The 25,219-nt window shown below is 36.1% G+C and overlaps 1 protein-coding gene across 6 annotated transcripts in view; it reads left to right on the forward strand.

Moving 5' to 3' along the window:
* Positions 1-24,185, forward strand: part of DENND6A (DENN domain containing 6A) — a 48,617-nt gene extending 24,432 nt beyond the window's left edge. For 2 of the 6 annotated variants that reach the window (XM_036331823.1, XM_036331822.1), the window contains exons 6-20: positions 1,265-1,310; positions 1,907-1,986; positions 3,416-3,466; positions 4,232-4,287; positions 6,088-6,210; positions 7,175-7,270; positions 9,398-9,492; positions 11,648-11,713; positions 11,807-11,871; positions 12,820-12,909; positions 18,632-18,685; positions 18,793-18,902; positions 19,101-19,203; positions 20,401-20,475; positions 21,976-24,185. In XM_036331823.1, the coding sequence (XP_036187716.1) occupies positions 1,265-1,310; positions 1,907-1,986; positions 3,416-3,466; positions 4,232-4,287; positions 6,088-6,210; positions 7,175-7,270; positions 9,398-9,492; positions 11,648-11,713; positions 11,807-11,871; positions 12,820-12,909; positions 18,632-18,685; positions 18,793-18,902; positions 19,101-19,203; positions 20,401-20,475; positions 21,976-22,107 (1,242 nt within the window). In that variant the 3' untranslated portion in view covers positions 22,108-24,185. Of the gene's footprint in view, positions 1-1,204; positions 1,311-1,906; positions 1,987-3,415; positions 3,467-4,231; positions 4,288-6,087; positions 6,211-7,174; positions 7,271-9,397; positions 9,493-11,647; positions 11,714-11,806; positions 11,872-12,819; positions 12,910-18,631; positions 18,686-18,792; positions 18,903-19,100; positions 19,204-20,400; positions 20,476-21,975 lie in introns of all 6 variants that reach the window. The other 4 variants (XM_036331821.1, XM_036331820.1, XM_036331825.1 and 1 more) reach the window with 3 other exon arrangements.
* Positions 24,186-25,219: the final 1,034 nt, after the last annotated feature.

The following is a 25,219-nucleotide window of genomic DNA, read 5'->3' on the forward strand; positions in this document are numbered from 1 at the left end:
CAAAAGCCAGAAGAATCTGCTTAGTTTTTAAAAATAGGTTTTTGATTTTTTTAGAGATAGGAAGGGAAAGGGAGAGAGAGAAACATCGATGTGAGAGCACAATATTGATCAGCTGCCTCCTGTAAGCCCCTCTATGGGGGATCACGCTGTAACCTGGGCATGTGCCCGTGACTGGCAACCTCCAGGTGCACGGGATGACCCCCAGCCAATTGAGCCACCCAGTCAGGGCAGAATCTACTTAATTTTTACGTTTTAGAATAAGGGAAAGAATAAACAGATTATAATACAGTTACAACTAGTACTTTTTTGAAGAGTCAGTAAATATACTTTAGCAACATCTAGGCATAGTTTTTACTGTAAATGTACAATCTTTTACTTTCTTTAGAAAAAAAAAAATTAGTTGATTTCAAGTCAGTCCCAACTAATGAAACACACCTTTACCTTTTGTAACCGGAGTATGCCCTGACCAGTAATTGATGCTGGACTGAAAAGTAAAAAATAAATTTAAAGAAAAATAGATTTAAAAAATAAGATCAACATGATCTGTATCTAGTGATTAAACTGTAAAGCCACAATTTCTAAGTATGTGGCTATGACCATTGAACTCTAAAATATTGGGAGATAGGAGAGGATAAGGGTGAATAAGTGGTAATGGAAGGAAACTTGGGGTGGTGAGCACACAATACAATATACAGATGATGTGTTTATGGAATTGTATCCCTGAAACTCACTTAATTTGATTAACCAATGTCATCCCAATGAATTCAATAAAAAATAAAATAATAACAGTTACAGGTCTTAGTTTGAAAAAGCATCACAATTTGCTCTTTCCTTATTAGGAATAATTTATCTAGCTAATTCCTGATATTGTTTTGATAATGATAGTAATAGCTAGCCTTTAGAAATTATCCATGATGTTAGTCTGTTTACAGGAAATTCTTTTTCCTGGAAAGAAGGAAAATCTGTCAGTATGCTTTTTATGTTCTTAAAGTGTAGTATTAAGGTTAAAACTTCTTGTATTCTGTGATTATAGTTTTATGTTTCCTTTTAACCATATACTGTAAAAACCTTTTTATTTCAAAATCCACACTTTTTGATGAATTTAGATTGTTAGTAATTGCTGATATAAGAAATGACAAACTTAAATTATAATCATTAGAAAATTAAAAAAAACAACAACACCTTGTTTCTTTTTTCCCTCCAGTCCTTGGTTTTGATCAGCAAACTACCTTATATTCATTTTTTTCACACTGTACTCAAACAGATAGCACCAGAGTATTTTGAAAAGAGCAAACCTTATTTGGAAGCAGGTAAGTTAAACATTGTGTGACTTAAGTAGCTTTATGAAGGAGTTTTAAAAATTTTACTGGAAACGGTCTGATAATAATGAAGTTGACCTTTTAAAAATTTAGTTAAGAATTTTATGGTGGGAGAGAGATGTAAAACTACTCTTCTGGCATCTTTACCTAGAAACACGAAAAACTGTATCATTTATTATCTCCATTTGCACCATAGGACAATAATAAACAAATATTGAGTTGACATTTCTGATACTTAGTACGGTTAAACAGAAATCCTTATGTCGCTTGATACAGAGAGAAGGCCTCTGCCAAGTGGTGTGCTTTTGTAGCTAATTTTAGTAGTAATAAATGAATAGAAAAACTCCTTTAAACCTATTATTTGGTTGCTTTAAAAAATATATTAACCAATTTTATCCTAGCAGAGGTGTATTTCTGGTGAAATGTAAGATATTTTCATTGCTTTTATTTTTTTTAACCTCTTTTCCAACCTTCCCAGTATATTTGTCCTGCCCTATAGAAAGTAGAGTTCTAAAATCTAATATGCTATTTTTCATATTTTAATATTTCCATTTATACTAAGGAAGAATTTTATTATGTTTTTACAGCTTGTAATGATGTTGATCGATGGCCTGCCCCAGTGCCAGGGAAAACATTATACCTGCCTATTATGGGGGTGGTAATGAAGGTAATAACTTATATTTCATTTGTCTCCTTTTTAAAAAATCTGTAAGCGTTATACACAAGTTTTGCATTTTAACTTTCTAATAACATCCAATCTTGTTATTGCCTTCACTTGTTTTTTTATTTTATTATTTTATTTTATGTGAGGAGTTACAGATATACCAGTTCATCCTGCTGCACAAAACCATTAGTCACACAACTCCAGGGGCACCAGTCCCACCTTCCTGTAAAGTTTGCATGAGGGGGGGTCATCTATATATATATCTATATATATAAAGGCCTAAGTGACCATTTGACCGGTAGCTATGACGCACACTGACCACCAGAGGGCAGACGCTCAATGCACAGGCATGGAAACATGGAGCAGACTGATGAATCTCAGAGGGAAGGAGGGGGGGGAAGGCAGGAAGAGATTAACCAAAGATCTTGTATATGCATACTAGAGGCCCAGTGCATGGATTCGTGCACTGGTGGGGTCCCTCAGCCTTACCTGCGGGGACTGGGCCGAAACTAGCAGTCTGACAGTCCCCTGAGGGGTCCTGGATTGTGAGAAGGCACAGGCCAGGCTGAGGGACCCTACCAGTGCACTAATTCATGCACCGAGCCTCTAGTTTTTGTATAATACATGTGCATGTAAATGCCACCAAGAATTCTACTTTATGGCTCTCCAGAGATGGGTGGTATTGCAACATACTTGGATCAAGTATGAATTACTAAAAATTAAAAGAAATTAGGAAAGCCATTGTTTTTTAGTCTTAAATGATCTTCTTAATATGTAATGTCAGACCAAACATGTCCATCCTAGGGTATTGTTCTCCATTAAATTTTCTTTCCTTCATTTTCTAAAATAAATTCGCATTTTGCTCTCAGGCTTTGTATGAGTGGGCTCTAAGTGCTTTTGCATTTAATTTTCTTGTTGGATTTATTTTTGGCAATGCTCTCTTAAATGTGTTCTTTTCTGTGTTTTGTTTTTTTCCCTGGGAAATCATCAAAAGTAGTACTTGTAGTCCTGGGTTGAGAGTTTTCATGGTTTCCTGTGGGATTTATCCCATAGTTTGGCAAGCTTGGAAGGGTGTGTTTGGGTGTGTGTATATTAATGAAGCAAAGATTGGAACAATAAACTGGAAGCGGTATGAAGTTGATGTCCCTTTTCTGTTTTTCAGCACATTTGCTTCTCATTGGTTTAGTGATTTCTGTGTGTAAGGGAATATGGAGACCTTGGTGCATTTACCTTTTGCTGTGACTGAAAATAAATATGACCTCAGTTTTTTAATCTGACATAAATACTTTGTTTTTATGGCTTTTTAGGTAGTGCTAAGTGTACCCTTTTTAGCAGCAGGATAGAGCATTTCTGATCCCTCTGTGGTGGGACTGGCAAATTATATAAAGGACATTCTTTTGTTACCAAAGTTAATTTCTTCTTTCTCTTTAAGGTACGGATTCCCACATGTCATGACAAACCTGGGACAACTCAAATAGTGCAGGTAGTGTGGTACTGTGGTAGAATAAACCAGCACAGAGAGTCTCTTTAACTGGCATTTTAAACTAGCAAATGCAGTCTTGGGTTTATGATACAATTCTGAATAGTACTGAAATATCCTATTAAATAATATGTTAATGAATTGATAGTAAACTTCCTAATATTTCTCAGATATTTTTCTTGTTCTTTCTCTGGTAGATACTGTTGAGAACTCAGAATTTATACTGTAATTTGAGGACAAGGGGAAAGTAAATATTTTTTTCAGCAAGATTTAATTCTAAAAAGCCTCTTATAGAGTGGTCAGCAGACTTCTGGTTTTAGCAAACTCAAGCAAAAGGATTCTGTAGTTATGATTGCCTTTCATTTTCCTCAAAGCTACATCTGTTCTAGGGTGGAGTTGAATTTTTTCATCTGAGACATTTTAACTAGTATATTAGCACTTCCATTGTTCTTTGAATTGAATAAAAATGTAGAGCAGTAGGAAAGCTAATTTTGTCTGTTATATATATCATATAGTATTATGGTAGTATTTCATACAGTCGTGAATTCATCTGGCTATTAAATTAATGCTTTAACCATGTAATGTTTCCTTGATCTTCTGCTGTTTAGGGGAGATGGGTCAGACCCATTTTTTGTAGCTTTCCCTAGAGGAAGAGAATCTTAAAAGATAGACAGGGCAGTATGTTTTTTGATCATAAGATAAATAGGTATATTTAAAAAATCAATTTCTGTACATTTTAATGACATCTCTTTCTTTTCTATCTCTTAGGCAGACACACACATATCTGTTGTTCTATCTACTGTTCATGAAGTGGATCTTTTCAGGTATAGAGTAAAAAATTTTAACTGCTTTTGCTTTTTGATGTTAAATTTCTTTAGAAAATGAATGTTTGTATATGAAATGTAGAAAAATACTGGAAAATAATCATTATGCTTCACCTTGACTGCATGTTACAAGCTTTGGTATTGTAATGATATAAAAAAAAAATGCACTCATTCCCTGGCCTGTGTGGCTCAGTTGGTTGGAGCATCATCCTTACACCAAAAGGTTGTGGGTTGGATTCCTGGTCAGAGCGCATATCTAGGTTGCGGGGTTTGATCCCCATTTGGGGCATGTACAGGAGGCAACCGATCAATGTTTCTCTCTCACTTTCTTTCCCCCCCCCCTCCTTCCCTCTCTCTAAACTCAAAACATATCCCACAGTGAGGATTAAATTTTTTTAAATGCACTTATTTTTTTAGAGATGCACTTCTAAATATTTTGAGGTGAAATGTCCTGAGGTTTGTGTTTTATTTTAAAGTACTTCAATAAGAAAAAGTAAATGAAGCAAAAATAGCAAAATATTGTTAACACTAGATGATATATATAAGGGAGTTCTTACATTATTATCTTTATTTCTTTGTATGTTTGAAACTTTTTAAAATGAAAAACTAAAAATTAAGTGCAGATAATCTAGCACTTAAAAAAGAAAGAAGGAAAAAGTACCAATGTACTTTACACAGAGCAGCTAAGTAAGAATTTTTGAAATGGTGCCCAAGTTCCAGCTCCTGGTGGTTCTCATGTGGAGCTTAGCTTGAGAAACCATTGTTATAAATGAGCAATTACTAAATATTAATACATATAATCAGAAGTCATGTGAAAGACAGTGAGTTTTGGTTTGCTTTTTTTTTATGTGTATATGGGTTTTGTGTGTGTGTGTGTGACTTGCATGGCATACTGCTTCAAAGATTATTAGTTTTATACGCTAGATTTGTTTTATGTACTGGACCTGGCACAGCCCAGTAACCCTACTTTTAGGAATTTATGCAATAAAAATGAAAACATACCTACACAAAGACCTATATGCACGTGTTTATAGCAGCTTTACATACCACCCTAACACTGGAAATAATGCAAATGTCCATCAACTGGTAAATGGATAAACAAAATGAGATATGTGCATGGAATACTACCCAGCGATTAAGAATGAACTATTGATAGATTATGGATGACTTTCAGAAGCATTATATTTACTGAAATGGGCTAGATTTAGTATAAAGAGCTACTTACTGCCGAAACCGGTTTGGCTCAGTGGATAGAGCGTCGGCCTGCGGACTGAAGGGTCCCAGGTTCGATTCCCAGTAGGGGGTGTGCAGGAGGCAGCTGATCGATGTTTCTCTCTCATCGATGTTTCTGACTCTCTATCTCTCTCCCTTCCTCTCTGTAAAAAATCAATAAAATATATTTTTTTTTTAAAAAAAGAGCTACTTACTGAATGATTCCATTTATATAATATTCTGGAAAAGGAAAAACTATAAAAATCGGGCCTTTTTTTTAAAGATTTGATTGATTTTATTTTGAGAGAGAGAGAAAGGGAGAGGGTAGAGAAAGTGAAACATTGATGTGAGAGCCTAATATTGATCGGCTGCCTCCTGCATGCCCACTACTGGGGATCTAACCTGCAACCCAAGCATGTGCTCAATCTAGCCCCTAACCCAATCAAATTGGCAACCTTTCGGTGCAGGGACACACCAACCAACCGAGCCACACCAGCCAGGACTCCATGTGAAGTGTTTAGAATGATTACATGGGAACTTAACAAGTTGGATAAATAACAATGTTCCTACTATGTAAACACCTTTCAGGTGTTTCTTCCCAGTTTTCTTTCATAGTCAGATGCTTTGGGAACTCGTGCTGTTGGGGGAGCCCCTTGTGGTCATGGCACCATCACCTTCAGAGTCTTCGGAGACTGTATTGGCACTTGTTAAGTGAGTACATTCGTTCATAATGGTGATCGTTGCAGCACTTTCCCATCTGTTATTTGCTTGTACACTCATTGCATTGATCCACACAAAGAAGTTAGTGCTCATTATAGCACCAATTTATGGATGAGAAAATTAATCAGGCTTCATGAAGGCTGGAACCATGTTCTTGTTTTTCTGAGCAACAAGCACATTCATTTACTTACACCAGTGATTTCCAACCCGTGTGCCAAAACAGGCAGTACCTGACTGTTTAGTCAGGGGCACTGACCACTTTACCCTTAGATTGTCAAATTAAAAAATGACAACAGCCAACACACCTATAGCCTTTCGGTGTGAATGAATCAAAATTACATCAGTGCTCTTCCTTTCAGGAGCACGCCCACCCATTCCTCTCCCCTTCCCCCCAGGTGCGTTACCTTTGCCTTTCCCTCTCCTAACCTTCAAGGTCCCTTCTTTTGCCTCTGTAACTTGTTTTCTGAGCCTATTGCAGCCCAGCTGGCTCGCTTCTGTTACCTCTGTAACTTTCTAAGTAAGCTTTCTCTTATAACTTGAAAAAAATATGTACCTTTTTATTTTTGTCAGAGCAGCAAAAATATATTTTTTGGTATGCCGTGGAATTTTAGTAATTAGTTTATGTGTGCATGAGATGAAAAAGGTTGAAAAATCCCTGACATACACAAAGTTGACACCTGAAAAATATTAGGCATGTGAATTGTCAGTGTCAGTAAAAGGCATCTGACAGAATCAGAATTTCACCTTATTTTCTGTCCAAGTCCAATGTTCTTTCAATATGCCCTTTCACATTATGTATTTCCATTTGATTTCTAGTTTCCTGAAATGAGTTTGCCGTTTATTGAAATAGATACATTATCCCATTAGGGGTATACTGTGGATGTGGATGTTTTATGCTTATTGCGCAGGGCCTTTAATTTCTGTGTCCTTTGTTTTACATGTCCTCGCGCCACAGCTGTATTTCTCCATTGAAGTACTTCAGTGATTTCCGACCTTATTTCACTATTCATGATAGTGAATTCAAAGAATACACTACTCGTACCCAAGCCCCGTAAGTAAACCAATCAACTTTTATTAACCAATTACTACCTTTATAAACTGCAGAATCATTTTTGGTAATAATTTAAATTTTGAACTTATTGGCAGATTTTTTGTAAAGTAAGGTTTAAGGAGCTGCTGGTTCACGTTTCTAGAGTCAGCATCTTATTTTCTTTGAATGATTCATTTTATTAGTGGGAGCTATATTGTCATTAATAGCCATCCCAACTGTACTGTCAGTTCTATTTTCTTTTCATACTTCAGGACCTGTTGTAGTATCAGTTATCTCTTCTTGGTCTATAATTTCCTTTTTCTTTTTCCTCTTCATTGAATTTGCATATAAACATGAAAGTTCTTCCTAGTCTGTAAAAGGGGAAAAATTATCTTATGCTTTCCCTTTTAGCTCCTGCTCTATTACTCATCTTCTTTTCATAGCTAAGTTTCTAGAATAACAATTAAAACCTCTATTTACTATCTCCTTTTCTTGGTTTCCTGGCTGCTTCTCAGTTCATTGCATGTTGATTTCTCCATCTCAACTGAAGTTGTTCTTGCCCAAGTCAGTAAGGCCCTTCTCACTGCTTGACCCAGTGGGTACTATATTGCCCCATTTTCCCTTTCTTATAACATTTAAGCTGTTGACCTTGAAAATATTTTAATCCTTGATACCACTCTTACCTGGCTGGCTGGTGGTGCATCTCACTTTCCTGTGCAGACTTTTCTTTCTCTGCCAACCCCTTAGATGTTGATATTCTTCAGTGTTGAGTTCTTGATTCTGATTTCATACTGATAATTCTTTCTGTACAATCTTATCTGTACTCATGACTTCTGTTAACACCTATATACTGGTGACTGAAGTTTATCTTCCTAGTCAAAATCTTTATAAGGTCCAGACCTATATATCCAAATTTATTTATTTTTTTTAACCACATTTGCTACTTGGACATCTAATGTCACCTAAAACAAAACATGTTCAAACTTAATTCTTTTTGTTTTCTCTCCCCCCCCCCCCCCCCCAACCCCAAGCCTCTTAGTATTTTCATGAATGCTGTTACTCTTTGCTTAGTTATCAAAATCTAAATTGTCGTAAATTTCTTCTTAATAGGGTGCACATCAAGTTTACCAAATTCTGTCAATTCAACACCCTAATCCAGTGATGGCGAACCTATGACACGCGTATCAGAGGTGACACGCGAACTCATTTTTTTTGGTTGATTTTTCTGTGTTAAATGGCATTTAAATATATAAAATAGATATCAAAAATATAAATCTTTGTTTTTCTATGGTTGCAAATATCAAAAAATTTCTATATGTGACACAGTACCAGAGTTAAGTTAGGGTTTTTCAAAATGCTGACACGCCCAGCTCAAAAGGTTCGCCATCATTGTCCTAGTCTTTCCAAAGCTCTCTTCCCAGTCCTCCTGTCTCTTTTCATATGAGCTGTTGCTTTTTCTCAAACCTCCTCCCCTCCTTATAGGATATCTTCTAAATTTTCCGTAGAGTAGCCTTTCTAATAAGTACATTTTCATTCATGTGGCATTGCTCTACTCAGTTTTCTAGAAGCTTTCATTTGCCTACAAGATAACATCTAAACTTCTTAGCATATTAACTTGGTACTTAATGATCTGGCCAGCATCTGCCCAACTACTTTTATTTGTACTTTGTGCTCTAGAAATGCTGAACTATTTGTAGTTCCACAAACAGATCATGATCTCACTTCATTGCTTTGCACATACTATTCATTCTCCTGCATCACCTTTACCACTTTTACCTATTTGGCAAAGAACTCTTATTCATCTTTCATATCTTTGTGCAAATGTCATCTCTTTGATCCCATGGTAGACATAGTGTCTCCTTTGTAATTATTGTACATTTTATACCACTTTCACTGTTTTTTTTTTTCATTTCTGGCATCATAATTCAGTATGTATCCCTTTTAACTGTGTGCTTTAGAAGGACTATGTCTTTTCATCTTTATATGCTTAGTGCTAAACATGGTGTCTGGTATATAGTTTATATGGAATACATTGAATGAAGGAAAACATAATCTATTTATGGTTCACTCAAAAGAAATTGTAAACTATTCTTCACTGATGGAACATTCATCTTTCTCTCACCTCATTTTTGTTTTGTTTTTATGTAGGCCCTCAGTCATATTAGGAGTAACCAACCCCTTTTTTGCAAAAACACTTCAGCACTGGCCACACATTATTCGAATAGGAGACCTTAAGCCAGCAGGTAAAGTATAAACTTGGTGTTCTGCTTTTTAGTATATAATGTGGCTGTGCAGATTTATTTCTTCCCCTTTGTTTTTACTTTTTGGTTACTTTTTAATTATGTTGATGGCAGTCTTCTTTGAGGCAACCTGAATAAGGGCCTTTGGAGAAGAGCATAACTTCTCACTAAAATATGCAGGTATAACCCATCATTCCTCCTACCAAAAAATATACTTAGTGTTATAAACATGGAATGAATTATAGCTAAATGAAACCTCAAAAACAAGCTACTTTTTGTAAATAACCCAATTAAAAAGGGATTTCCAACACTTGACTAAGTATTATACATTTCTGTGATGCTGGTATTGATTAAAGAAGTAATCAAAAGGTGTGCTTTCCTTAAAAAATAAGATATATATACCTTGCTCATGGTGGCTTTTTTTTTTTTAATAAGATAACAAATCCACTTTTACTTGTTTCTTCTCAATAGATTTAAATCCTCAAGGAGTACAGCATTACATAGATTCTGTGTCCAGTGGCCTTAGCAAGAAGATTGCTTCCAAATTAGGCACGAACCATGCCACTATTTCCATAAGCCCGAGTTACCTTTCCCCAGATTACTCAGTTTGCCACCAGGAGTCACTGTGTTGTTCTTGGTTTTGTACATGTAAAAACATATCTCTTGCCTAGATAGAATTCAGTTTCATTTTGAGCATAAAACCTTTAATTTTAAGAAAACAGTATGCTCTCTCTGGTTCCAGAGAGCCTGCTTATATCCAGCAGTAATGGCCTTGGACCACAGCCTTCCAGACATACTTGTTGTTTTAGAAGTCCGGTTCCCAGCAGGTCTCCACCAGCTCCAAGATGGTGGAAGGAGCCAGGGAAGCTGTTTTAAGGGTGTTTTTAAGTGAATACATGAATTCTGAGGTTGGAAGTTTTATAACTTTAGATAACTTAATGGTACCTCTGACATTCCTCACTGGACATTCCTGAATTTTTCATTTTGTTATGATATCTTGCCAGCTAATATTCTTGCTGATCTGAGAAATCTCTTCAGGCAGGTGAAGTTGCCAATTTAAAAGACCTAGGACTAAGTCGAGGGGTTGGGGCGGGGGGGGGGCGGAAGGAAAGGCTAGGGAAAGGAAAAGAGAAAGAAAGCCTGTTATATTTCATATGCATATGACACTTTTAAGTGTTTATCTTGAGGTATTTTTTTGCCAGTTAAAAGGTGCTTTAGATTGTAGCTTCTCTAGACCTCAAGACTAGAACCCCTCTGCATATGCTGCAGGAGTAGTTAGTTCACAGCAGCCCTGCTCAGGAGTCCTGTTCACCTGTGAATCAGACCTGGGGTTGTGGCATACGCTATCACCACCTGGTGGCAGTGTAAGTTCCTGCAATGCAAAAGCAGAGGTGTGTGTGTTGGGGTGGGAGGTGGGGGAACCTTTAAATACTTTTGCATTCTAATTTAGGAGTTATTTTAATTCCATTTACTCTTAAAGGATATTTTATGTGTATTTGGCACATAAATAATAAAGGTACAATCAGTGCAAAAAATAAAGTGAATTTTCAATATTATGTACTTCATACAAATATTTACAATTACAAGTTGAATGACAAAAAGGGAACATTTTAAGTAATGATAGATATTAATGAAAGATCAAGTACCTATTATATGTAATTTACACAAATTGTTTCTGTAATGCTGTAATAATCCAGTATTGTTTTTAGCCAGTTTTAAAGTACCAGTAATAAACTCTTGAATATATATATTTTGTTGTTATTAATTCTTACCTGAGGATATTTTTTCCATTGATTTTTTTTTAAAGAGAGTAGAAGGGAGGGGGAGAGACAAAGAGAGAAATATTTATGTGAGAGAGACACATCAGTTGGTTGCCTTTTGCACATGCCCCAACAGGTGCCAGGGGTCGAGCCTATAACTGAAGTATGTGCTCTTGACTAGAATTGAACCCATGACCCTGCAGTCCATGGGCCAATGGTCTAGCCACTGAGCCAAACCAGCGAGGGCAAACTTTTGAATATTAATTGATGTTAGGAAGAATATATTAGCTACAATATCCCTGACTAAGAGTAATCAGCAGATTATTAATCTTATAAAATTCCAGTTTTGTGATGTGAAATTTGAATAATTCTAAGAATCTTTGTAATGTATCTTTCAGGTGAAATTCCTAAGCAGGTTAAAGTGAAAAAATTGAAGAACCTAAAGACTCTGGATTCTAAACCTGGTATTAACTTTTATTAATTTAAAAATATATGCATATTGGGCACTTGTTAAAAAATAAAAACTTACTGCTTACCTTGTTTTCTTTACTTCTTAGGAGTTTATACTTCTTATAAGCCATATCTAAATAGAGATGAAGAGATCATAAAGCAATTACAGAAGGTAATTATTTGCCCATATTACTAAATTTCCTTATTCAGTTATGCAATATATAACTAGGCACTGTGTGCTTTATGTATAATAATGTAAAATGAGCTCTCTCTTTTGAACCAATGCTTCCTAAAAATCAGGAGACTAAAGTAGCAGCAATTAATGGGCTTAAAATAGGGAGGTGCAGCTACAACCTAGTGCCAGATACTTGGAAGTTATAGTGAAAAAGTGGATTGTGCCATGAGGTAGCTTAGCATCTAATGCACTATAGCTAGCCTTTTTTTGAAAATGTAAATAGTATTGATACAGCAATTAGGAAATAAATACAGTCTTTGTTGTGAACTGATATTTTTAAGTTTGGGGTGAATAGTTTATGTTTTATTCTAAGGATTTTTTTCACAGTATATTGTATAATGAATTTCAGATTAAATTACTTCAAGATGAAGTTATAGGGTTTAATATATATATACACACACACACACACACACACACACACACACACACACACACACACATACACACACACACTAGAGGCCCAATGCACGAATTCATGCATGGTTGGGGTCCAGCCAGCCTGCCCCAATGGGGTCCCATTGGGCTGGGCTGGAGGGGGGTGGGGGAGCTGCAGTTAGTTGGCTAGCCAGCCCTGCCCTCGATGGGGGTAAGGGGGGCTGATTGGGGGCAGGGCCAGCCAGGGAGAGGGGTTGCAGGCAGTTGGCCGGCAGGCCCTGCCCCCAGTTGGGGTGTTGGGGGCCAGGCCAGCCAGGAGAGGGGTGATCAGAGTCCAGATCAGGCCAGTTGGCTGCCACAGTGTGCATTGTAGCCACCGATTGTTTTGGTCATTCATCGTTCCAGTTGCTGGGCTTTTATATATATAGATACCATATATATGTATATTTTATCCATTATTTTATATTCTCTGATACCAAACTGTAGGTTCTTATTGTTTTCTCTTTTAAGGGTGTACAACAGAAACGTCCTTCTGAGGCTCAGAGTGTTATTCTGCGACGTTATTTCTTGGAGCTGACACAAAGCTTCATCATTCCATTAGTAAGTTAATAAATACATTTGCTTAACACATTGTTTGTAGGTAGTTTTTATCGCGCGCTAACAGGTGGCGCGGGCCATTTTTGCTAATTTTTTGCGCAAATGGCAACGTTCAGTAAAATTACGATAACTTTAGTTTACGTATTTATACGTTACCCGCATTCTACCGCTAGTCTATAAAAAACATATTAATACGTGTCCCGCACTCTACTACACTGGTAGAACGTATAAATACGTAAAACGTATAAATACGTTTCCCGCATACAATGTGTTAATTTAATGATTTGTTGAAGGGGATATAAATGATTTTTCCATCCACCAAAACCTTATCTTAAGGTTTGTGCTTTGTCTGCTCATGTGTTTAGTGATTAAAAATAGAGCCCTTGGTGGAAGGGAGCTATGGAGGGGGGAAAGGGGGACATCTGTAATAATCTCAACAATAAAGATTATTTTTTTAAAAAAATAGAGCCCTTTAGGTGGAAATGATTCTCCAAGTAAATAACATCCACAGAAAAGCTACTTATATCTGACAAAATAGATTTCAAGATAACGAGAGACAAAGATGGACACTTTATAATGATAAAGGAGACTCTACATCAAGAAAACATAATATATGCCCCCAACCAGGGAGCACCAAAATATTTAAAACAACTCCTCACAGAACTAAAGGAAGAAACAGATCAAAACACAGTCATAGTTGGGGATCTTAACTTTCCACTGAAAGCTCTAAACAGATCAGCCAAACAGAAAATCAATAAAGAAATATCAGCCTTAAATAAAACACTAGACCAAATGGACATATTGACATTTACAGAACCTTTCATCCCAGAATATCAGACTCTACATTCTTCTCCAGTGTACATGGACCATTCTTAAGGATAGACCATATGTTGGGTCACAAAACTAGCATCAACAAATTTAAGGAGATTGAAATTATATCAAGCATATTCTTTGACCATGATGTCTTGAAATTAGAAATAAACTTCAAAAAGGAAGTAAAGAAACCTACAAAGTCGTGCAGATTAAATAAAATACTACTAAAAAATGATTGTGTCAAAGAAGAAAGAAAAGAGATCAAAAGATATATAGAGACAAATGAGAATGACATTACAACATATCAAAACTTCTGGGATAAAGCGAAAGCAGTAATAAGAGGGAAGTTTATATTGTTATAGGCGTTTCTCAAGAAACGAGAAATCTTAAACAACCTAACATTACATCTTAAAGAACTAGAAAAAGAAGAACAAAGCAACCCAAAGTCAGCAGAAGAAATAATAAAAATTAGAACAGAGCCGAAACCGGTTTGGCTCAGTGGATAGAGCGTCGGCCTGCGGACTGAGGGGTCCCAGGTTCGATTCCGGTCAAGGGCATGTACCTGGGCTGCAGGCACATCCCCAGTAGGAGATGTGCAGGAGGCAGCTGATCGATGTTTCTCTCCCATCGATGTTTCTAACTATCTCTCTCCCTTCCTCTCTGTAAAAAATCAATAAAATATATTTAAAAAAAAATTAGAACAGAATTGAATGAAATAAAGAACAAAGATTATACAAAAAATTAGTAAAATAAAGAGCTGGTTCTTTGAAAAGATTAATAAAATTGACAGTCCCCTGGCTAGACTCACTAAGGAAAAAAAGAAAAAGATCAATATAAACAAAATGAGAGAGAGAAGTCACTACAGACATCATAGATATACTAGTACAAAGGATCATACTAGAATATTGTAGAAGAGTATATGCCACCAAATTCAATAACCTAAGAAAAATGGATATGTTCCTAGAATTATCATTTAATCTTCCTAGATTAAATCATGAAGAATTGGAAAGTCTAAATAGACCAATCATTAGTGAGGAAATGAAACAACCATCAAAAACCTCCCCAAAAATAAAAGTCCACAACCAGATGGCTTCACCAGTGAATTCTACCAAACGTTCAAAGAAGATTTAAAAGCTATCCTTTTAAAACTCTTCTAAAAAATGGAAGAAGCAATATTTCCTAACACATTTTGTGAGACCACTATGACCCTGGTACCAAAACCTGACAAAGATAACACAAAAAAAGAAAAATACAGACCAATATCTCTGATGAACACAGATGCAACAATCCTAAACAAAATACTAGCAAATCGAATACAACAGTACATCCAAAAAATAATATATCATCATCAAGTGGGGTTCATTCCAGGGGCACAAGGATGGTTCAGCATAATGCAAATCTATCAATGTAATACACCACATTAACAAAAGGAAGAATAAAGATCATATGATCTTATCAGTAGATGCAGAAAAAGCATTTGATGAGATACAACATCCATTTATGATTAAAATACTCAAAATGGTAATAGAAGGAAAGTACCTCAACATGATAAAGGCCATGTATTATAAACCCTCAGTTAATATCATACTCAATGCTTTTCCTCTAAGAACAGGAATAAGACAAGGATGTCCACTTTTACCACTCTTATTCAACATAGTGCTGGAAATCATAGCCAGAGCAGTAAGGCAAGAGAGAAAAATAAAAGGCATTCCAATAGGGAAGGAAGAAGTCAAACTGTCACTCTTTGCAGACAACACGATTCTGTATATAGAAAACCCTAAAGACTCCACCAGAAAACTATTCAAAACAATAAATAGTCAAGTTGTAGGCTACAAAATCAATGTGCAAAAATCCATTGCCTTTCTGTATACTAACAACAAAACATCAGAAAAAGAAATGAAAAAAACAACTCCTTTTGCAGTTGCAACCAAAAGAATAAAATACTTAGGAATAAACTTAACAAAGAATGTGAAAGACCTATATACTGAAAATTACAAAGCCTTATTAAGAGGATGAAAAAGACACAACAAAATGGAAAAATATTTCGTGTTCATGGATTGGAAGAATCATCATAGTTAAAATGGCCATATTACCCAAAGCTATATACAGATTTAATGCAATCCCCATCAAAATCCCAATGTCAATTTTTAAAGAAATAAAACAAGAGATCATCAGATTTGTATGAAACCACAAAAGACCCTGAATAGCCAAAGCAATCCTGAGAAAAAAGAACGAAGCTAGAGGTATCATGCTACCTGACCTCAGATTATACTACAGAGCTACAATAATCAAAACAGCATGGTATTGGCAGAGAAATAGACACACAGATCAATGGAACAGAATAGAAAGTCCAGCTATAAAACCACAGGTATATGGACAGATAATTTTTTACAAAGGAGCCAAAAACACACAGTGGAGTAAAGATAGGCTCTTCATTAAATGGTGCTGGGACAACTGGAAAGCCACATGCAAACGAATGAAACTGGATTAAAGTTTGTCCCCATGTACAAAAATTAATTTAAAATGGATCAAATAACTAAATATAAGACCCAAAACAATAAGTTACATAAAAGAAAATATAAGTACCAAATTTATGGACCTTGGTCATAGAGAATATTTTATGAATTTGACCCCAAAGGCAAGGGAAGTAAAGGCAAAATAAATGAATGGAACTATATCAAACTAAAAAACTTCTGAAAAAGCAAAAGAAACTGACAACAAAACAAAGAAGCAGTTAACCAGATGGGAGATGATATTTGTAAACAATAGCTCCGACAAAGGTTTACTAGTAATTTCCAAAATATATAAAGAACTCATAAAACTCAACATCAAACAACTCAATCAGAAACTAGGCAGAGGACCTGAAAACACACCTATCCCAAGACGACGTATGAGCAGCCAATAGATATATGAAAAGCTGTTCAACCTCACTGGTAATTAGGGAAATGCAAATCAAAACTGCAGCCGAAACCGGTTTGGCTCAGTGGATAGAGCGTCGGCCTGCGGACTGAGGGGTCCCGGGTTCGATTCCGGTCAAGGGCATGTACCTGGGTTGCGGGCACATCCCCAGTGGGAGATGTGCAGGAGGCGGCTGATCGATGTTTCTCTAACTCTCTATCTCTCTCCCTTCCTCTCTGTAAAAAATCAATAAAATATATATATAAAAAAAAAAACTGCAATGAGATACCACCTCCCAGCTATTAGAGGGGCCAGTATCAACAAGACAAGCAATAACAAGTATTGGAGAGGTTGTGGGAAAAAGGGAACCCTCATTCACTGCTGGTGGGAATGTAGACTGGCACAAACACTATAGAAAGCCGTCTGGCGATTCCTCAAAAAATTGAGAATAGAACTACCATATGACCCAGCAATCCCTCTCTTGGGTTTCCCTCCCAAAAACCTCAATATCATGTATTTTCAAAGATATATGCACCCTTATATTCATTCCAGCATTATTCACGGTGGCCAAGACATGAAAACAACCAAAGTGCCCTGCGATAGAGGGCTGGATAAAAAAGATTTGGTACATATACACAATGGAATACTACTCAGCCATAAGAAGGGATGAAATAGTGAGTGCCATTTGCAACAACATGGATGGACCTTGAGAACATTATGCTAAATGAAATAAGTCAGAAAAAGCTAAGAACCTGGGAGGAATGGGACAAAGGGGGTGGGAGGAATGGGAAATACCTGTAATACTATCAACAATTAAAAAGGAAAGAAAAAGGTAAGAACCATGTGATTTCACTCATATATGGGATATAAAACTGAAACTTGTGAACATAAACAGCAGCATGGTGGTTGCCAGAGGGAAGGGGGTGGGAGGAGAAGGAGGTCCTAATATATCGTGATGAGAAAATTTGACTTGGGTGGTGGGTACACAGTGTAATATACATATCTTGTAACATAGAAACTCACACCTGAAACCTATATGTTCATGTTGACCAATGTCACCCCAATATATTTAATAATAAAAAACAAAGAGACCTTTACCCCAGCCAGTGTTGTTCAGTGGTTGAGCATCAACCTGTGAACCAAGAGGTCACTGATTCAGGGCACATGCCCAGGTTACAGCCTTGATCCCTGGCAGGGGGCATGCAGGAGGCAGCCAATTGATTTTTCTCTCTCATCGCTTTTTCTCTCTCTATTCCTCTCCGTTCCTCTCTCTCTAAAATCAATAAAAAAATCTTTAAAAAATTGAGCCCTTTACAAAAGACCTGGATTATCTATTCTTGTTATAACTGTGTAACTTTGGGAAATCACTTTCTTTTTTTTACCCTCAATTATTTTATTTGTAAAATGTGGTTAATTCCACTTGAGCAGGTCTTTTGAAGCCGTATATTCCCAATAATACCTGCCACATAGGAGGGTTGCAAGGATGGAAAGAGATTATACATTTAAAATGTTGAGTGTATTTTCCAGAACATAGTTATTGAATAAGATTAATTATTATCATTAAAAAATGTGTAGTCCTGACCTGGGCAAGTAGGGTAGCTGAGTTTATTAGACCATCATCCCAATATACCAAGAGTGTGGGTTCGATCCCCAGTCAGGGCACATATAAGAAGCAACCAGTAAATGCATAAATAAGTGGAACAACAAATCAATGTTTCCCTTTCCCTCTCTTTTCTCTTCCTCTTCCTCTCTCTAAATCTATCAATAAAAAAATGTTTTTTAAAAAAGTGTAGTTTCTTGGATTATCTAAAATACATTTTTATTGAAAGCCTGACTTCTTAATTCATTCTGAACTTTACCACTATGGGGGATGATGGTGTTGTTGATAGCTATTGAAAGACTATATGATGAAAAACTTGGGAACTCATTTCTTTTAAGTTGATTTATTTAATAAACGTTTTTGAAGACTCTCTGGAAAAACTAACTTGATTGACATTTTTTTTCTTGGTTTTAGGAAAGATATGTGGCAAGCTTAATGCCTTTGCAGAAAAGTATTTCTCCATGGAAGGTATAAATATATTAAATTAAATTCCTATTTGAGTTCTCTCACTGTAATTAATTTCTTTGAACACATGCATTTCTAATTTTTAAATATAGTATGTTCTTTTTTTATAGAGTCCACCCCAATTAAGACAATTCCTTCCAGAAGAATTTATGAAAACACTTGAGAAAACAGGACCTCAGTTGACCTCTAGAATAAAAGGCGATTGGATTGGACTTTACCGGTTAGCTTTCTTTCTTTTTTACCCATCTATACAGCTTTGTTTTTGAGAAGAAAAAACAAAAAGCTGGACTTGAACTTATATTATTTTATTCAAAATTGCATTGTTTCACATGGTTCTTCCAGCTATAGGTAGGAAAGGTATTGAGGAGAGAAAGTAAGTCATAATCAAACTTTGCTGTTTTAAAATTGATTTTTATAGGCATTTTCTAAAATCCCCAAATTTTGATGGTTGGTTCAAGACCCGGCGGAAGGAAATGACCCAGAAATTGGAGGCACTCCATCTAGAAGCTCTTTGTAAAGAGGTTAGAGAACTGCATGTTTGTGTTATATTAACATTTATTGGGGGAAAAAGATAAAAGTTATCCTTAGAGGCTGGAAGGATAAAACTAGTAATAGCTAACACTTCTAGATCATGTGCTATATGCCAAGGACTGTGTAAGGTGCTCTATGTGGAAAATCTCTTTTAATTTTCACAACAGTTCATTAAAGTAGGTGTGTTATAATCTGCATTATGGGACACCTGAGGATTGTAAGTTAAGTGACTTGCTTCAGATCACATTACTGCTAAGTAGGGGAGCTAGCAGGGAGCCAGGGCCCACTTGCTTTGGCTCATAAGAGCTGACTATACATCTCTTCCCTGCTCTGCATTCAGTGATCTTAGGTTAGTAGTTTAAAATCGGCTACAGTGGGAGTATTACACCACAGAAATTGGCAAATGCTACAAACCAGAGACTTTTTCTGGTTGTTAAATATTTTCCAGCATACCACTGGATGGAGTCAGAATTCAGATTCAAATAGTCTAACTCAGATTTTTTTCCAGCATGCCTTATTAACCTCTTGGAGTTACTATTAATAATTTTTCCCTGTATTTGGACTGACGTTTTTATATTCTATAATATGTTACCAGACTATTTTAAGTTAAGTGAATACAAAGGATAGTCTCATTTTCATTTGTATTTAGTTTGAGGTGGGCTGGCCTCAGTGTTAACTTTCTAATCATAAACTCACAGTGATTGTGATTTTAAGAGAAGGAGTACGATGAAGACAACCACAAATAAGTCCAGTAAGAGTTTATTTGAAGATGCAAAGTTTACATCCAGTATTATATTCATGTTCACAGTTATCTTCATTTGTTAGCCAATGTTCCTTATAAATTAAAATACTCACTACTTAGTGGGGGTAGGTAGTACTGATTGTACTTTGAATTGCAATTTTGTTTTTTCGTGATTGATCTAAAAGGGCTACCTTAGAGAGAAGGTTCTTACATTTTCTTTTACTGACAAATATTCAATAATTGTTCTGGCTAATGTTGAAAATTATCTAATTAACATTGTAAGAATATCATGTACAGAATTATTTTTGTGCTGTCATGCTGTATCTTGGTTAAATACCCTGTTCTCCTTTTTGTTTTTGTCCTTCTCAGGAGTTTTATCTTTTGAAATAGAGCAGTTTGAAAATGATTTTGAGCACTTAACTGATTTGGGATTTGTTTGTTCTAGGACTTACTTCTCTGGACCCAGAAACACACAGAAGTAGAAACAGTAGACCTTGTATTGAAGCTAAAAAGTAAGCTGGTATGTAGCCAAAACAGCCAAAGGTCTGTGAAGATATTTTCTTCACATTTGAGGTGACAGTCTATGATGTATCACAGATGTAACCTTTTTATTTATTTTTAATTTTTAATTAATTTATTTATTTACTTTAGAGAAACATAGACTTGTTGTCCCACTTATTTATGCTTTCATTGGTTGATTCTTTTAAATTTTCCCCCCATGTGTTTTTACTAGTGACCCATTGCGCGAGACCTGGGACCCACCCCCCCACGCCATGGGACCGCCCTGAGTCCCAGAGTCCCGCCCCACGTGGCCGGCGTGCTGCGGGATGGCCCTGAGTCCTGGAGTGCCGCCCTGATGCCCCGCCTCCAGGCCCTGCACAGTGGCTGTCGGGCCCCACCCCTGTTGTGTGCATGTGGGGCCGCGGAAACCCTGGCAGAAGCCGCGCGAAGTGGACGCTGGGACCCCTGCGCCCCCGCAGGGCTGCAGGAACCCTAGTGGAAGCCGTGCAGAGCAGCCACCACCCCTGCCCTCGCTGCCCTGTCCCCACTGTGCACACCGCCATCTTGTGCTGGTGTTATGGTGTGAGGGTCAATTTGCATATTGCCTATTTATTGTATAGGATTGATTTCAGAAAGAGGAAGGAAGGGGGAGAGATAGAAACATCAATGATGAGAGAGAATCATCCATTGGTTGCCTCCTGCACACCCCCTACTGGGAATCGAGCCCACAACCTGGGCATGTGCCCTGACCCAGAATCGAACTGTGACATCCTGGTTTATGACTAGACACTCAGCCACTGAGCCACACCAGCCATGCGATTGGTTGATTCTTGAATGTGCCCTGATCGGAAATCAAACCTGCAACCTTTATGTATCAGGATGATGCTCTAACCAACTGAGCTGCCAGACCAGAGCACAGACGTAATCTTTTTAAATGAGAGGACTTGAGATTGATAGTAGACCTGACTGAAAATACTTTGTCTCTCAAGCAGATCATAATGATACCCTTCTGCCTGAAATGGTTCTCTCTCATCTTTGATGTTTCTCTCTCTCTCCCTTCCTCTCTCTGAAACCAATAAAAACATATGGGGAAAAAAATGAAAAGAGTCAACCAAGAAAGCATAAATACGTGGAACAACAAATGGCTGTTTCTCTAAAGTAAATAAATAAAATAAATTTAAAACAAAAAATGAAAAGGTTACATCTGTGACACATCATGGACTGTCACCTATATTTTAAAAGTATTTACATGGAGTCTAATGTGCTCTACAAAATCATTGTCACTTATATTTAATACCACATGATATGCATTAACTATTATCAATTTACATGGGAGTTTTTCATTAAGCTCAAACAATATACTGTTTAAATGGCACGTTCTTTGCTTTTTTTACAGTTTCTGTAAATTCTGATTGGAGTGTACAAATCATTAGACCATTAAAATGTTTATTTAGAAAATATAATGTATTAATACAGACTCAGAGGATAACTTAAATGCTTCCAAATGTTTCTTGTATAGTTGCAGGCTGATCGAGAGCATTTACCTGTGAAACCTGAAACTATGGAAAAGTTACGGGGACACATAGATGCAATTATCTTAGCATTGCCAGAGGACCTACAAAGCATCCTGCTCAGAACGAGCATGACATGATATTTGCCAGGATTTTCCAGCCAGAAAGGACTGTGTGTGCATCATGAAGCATTACTGACATTTCAACTGGACGCACAAAGGAGATCTCCTGGAGTGGAAAATAGCCGTATGCTAGCTACAGGGTAGAAAGACTATACTGACTTTTTTAGTGCATTATTTTAAAAAATGGATATCTGTGGTGGTTCCACTTTAATACTGAAACACCGAAAGGCATTTCTATATTTTTAATCATGTTCTAAAGTGCTCTTATGAGAGACCTGTGGGACCATCGGTATAAGTGATTCTAAACTGCAGTGCTGGCATTGCAGATATTTTTTTTAAATTGGTGCTGTTTTGCCCAATCATGTTAAAACTCAGGGGGATATAAAAATAACATTCACACTGGTTACCTTCTTAAGAAGGAAAGGACTGAACTGTCTGACTGTAGTTAGAAGTAACTAATGCTTTTGTAGTGCCTTCCGTTGTCCTACATGTTTCACAAAACCCGGCTGCTAGTCTTGAAGCTTTTTCTTAACTTAATTATGATATGTAATTATATAAGACATACTTTTGCATACTAATTGCTTAAAAACATGTTTCTTGTCTCCCATCATGTTTAGTAGTGGCATGGTATCCTTCCTCTTCCCCCCACCCCCCATTGTCATGTAGGTATCGTTTCATTACTTTCTGTATGTTTTCCAATTTAATTTTATTAGTTTCTCCAAAGGCAGGAAGGCATCTAATATTAATTATGGAAGAGTTAATTTCCTCTTATCCTTTGCTAATTGGTTTCTGTTTAAGTTAATTAGCTTGGGTGTTTTTCAAAGACATTCTAATAATAAACCTCATAATCAGCTGTTTTTTAAACTGAGCTATTATTTTAAAGGCATTCAAAAACCTTTTATGTGGTAGTTAATTGAGTGACTGTAAGATTGATTTTTCAGCATTATTTGTTTGTTAGGGTTTTTCCCCCTTGAATTTATATTTCTCAGAACACTTTCTCTACTGTGTCTCACATGGGAACTTTTGCCTGAATCACTGTTATAGCTATTTTGTTGTTGTTTGTTTCTGTTCTGTTTTGTTTATACTACCTTGCCAAAAATAGAAGATCATGGTTTGGTTTACTCTACCAAATTTGTTTGGTTTGTGTTTGAATAGGAGTGTTCTGCAAAAGCCACTATTTTAAGGCACACATGACATAGCACATATGTAAATAGCTGCATCTTGAATTACCTTCTAAGTATCCAAACTGTGTTTGTAGAAGAAATGGCTTCAGAGCTATCCTTTTCTGTTACTGTAACTATTAAGTGCACTCCCCATCCAAGAAAGGCTCTTTGTGTTTGTAACTGTGGTCTTATACAGTCTCTTGAAGCATACCTCAAAGTCATAGAGAGAATATGGCATTTGAAATCATTTGCCTCAGATCATGTGAGTTATTTTGTGAAACAACAGTTATCCTTATGGAAAAGGCAACTACTTTTAAATTTCATATCTTTCTGGGAAACCTTATTTAGGTATAAATGGTCATCTTATTTTTCAAAAAGTGTATTTTAATAATTTCACAATTTATATGCAGTTTGTGACTAGAATTTGAAAGTTGTTAGTGTCATATCAAGGATCTTTTAAATTATACTACAGATGTATCATTTCAAGTTTAATTTGCATAGCTAAAGAGTATCAAAGGCTGCCAGTTAGCATAATAATTATCTTTATATTTACTGTATTTAACTAAAACCAAACAAATGCTGAAAATGTTGATACTTAACCTGGTTTATCTATTAATTTCAAATTACTTGTAAAAAACAATTTAAAATTGCATTGGGAACCTGAGAAAGACTGACTGGTAATTTCATTTTTTGTGTGGTTTTCAGAGTTGTCCCCCCCCCCCCCCCGTTTTTTTTTTTTTTTTAGGAGACACTGTTAAGATCTAAAATCTGCCATTTAATGTTTATCTCCACCAGCATCAGAAGAAATCACTGCTTCAGGGTGTTAAGTAATGCCTAGTGCCTTCTGTTTTCAGTGATAAAGATGTTTTGTGAAGGCATTTATGGTCATTACTGAAAACTGAATTAAAGGCCTTTGATTTTAAAACACTTGAATATCTTGTGTTATTTCTGATTAAGGTTGGAATGCTTGAAAAATTGCACTGTAAATGAAATGTGTATTATGTGATTCCTTTTACTTTCTAAAGTACTTGTTTAAATTCAGATGAAAACCTTCTTTTTGTTCACTTCACTATGAACAGTTTAATAACAGACAGATCAACTAAGTGATCTCATAGTCTTCTTATCAATGTATTGATTATGAAATGTCCTGATGAAAAACTTTTAGCTTAATAATCTAGGTATTGTTAGATTGTCCTTTGTTTGCCACCTTTTCTTTTCTAACTTTAAATCTCAAATTACTTTTATTTCTTCCTTTCTAAAAGTTGCAAGTACATGATACTGTTCTTTGGATTTTAATTTATTTATTAATAATAAAATATATTGGCATGGCCGATGTGGCTCAGCAGCTGAGTGTTGACCCAGGAACCAGGAGGCTGCCAGTTTAATTCCCAGTTGGGGCACATGCCCAGGTTGCGAGCTCAATCCCCAGTGGGGGTTTTGCAGGAGATAGCCAAATGATGATGCTCCTCTTTCTTCAAAGTTTCTATGTCTCTATCCTTCTCCCTTCCTCTCTCTCTAAAAATCAATAAAAACATATTTAAAAATAAAAAAATATATTGGATATCACTCCTTTTTAAAGTTACTGGGTAATATCCTTCAAAGAATACTATAAAATGTTTTAGTATATTTAGAAGAGATGCCATTAAAATATTGCCCTTTTGTTTTCTCTTGCTCATACCAATTCGTTTTTATACACCAAAATTTTACTAACTTGCAGATATTAGTCCTCTAAAAACAGATAGTTGAGGAAGACAGAAAGCTTCTCTAAGTATAGATAACTGTTACTTAAATAACAATATATTAACTCAATAATGACTAAATATTGAGTAATTTGATAATGCTTCAGATATCTAAGATATAATATTTTATATGCCATTTACAACTTGGTTGAATTGTGGTATTTAGTATACGAATAGAAATTAGCATTTGTTAATAAAACAACATTTAGAAAAATTTTCTAATTACAC

This window comes from Myotis myotis, unplaced genomic scaffold, assembly GCF_014108235.1.
Source record: "Myotis myotis isolate mMyoMyo1 unplaced genomic scaffold, mMyoMyo1.p scaffold_m19_p_13, whole genome shotgun sequence".
In the NCBI taxonomy this organism is placed as follows: Eukaryota; Metazoa; Chordata; class Mammalia; order Chiroptera; family Vespertilionidae; genus Myotis; species Myotis myotis.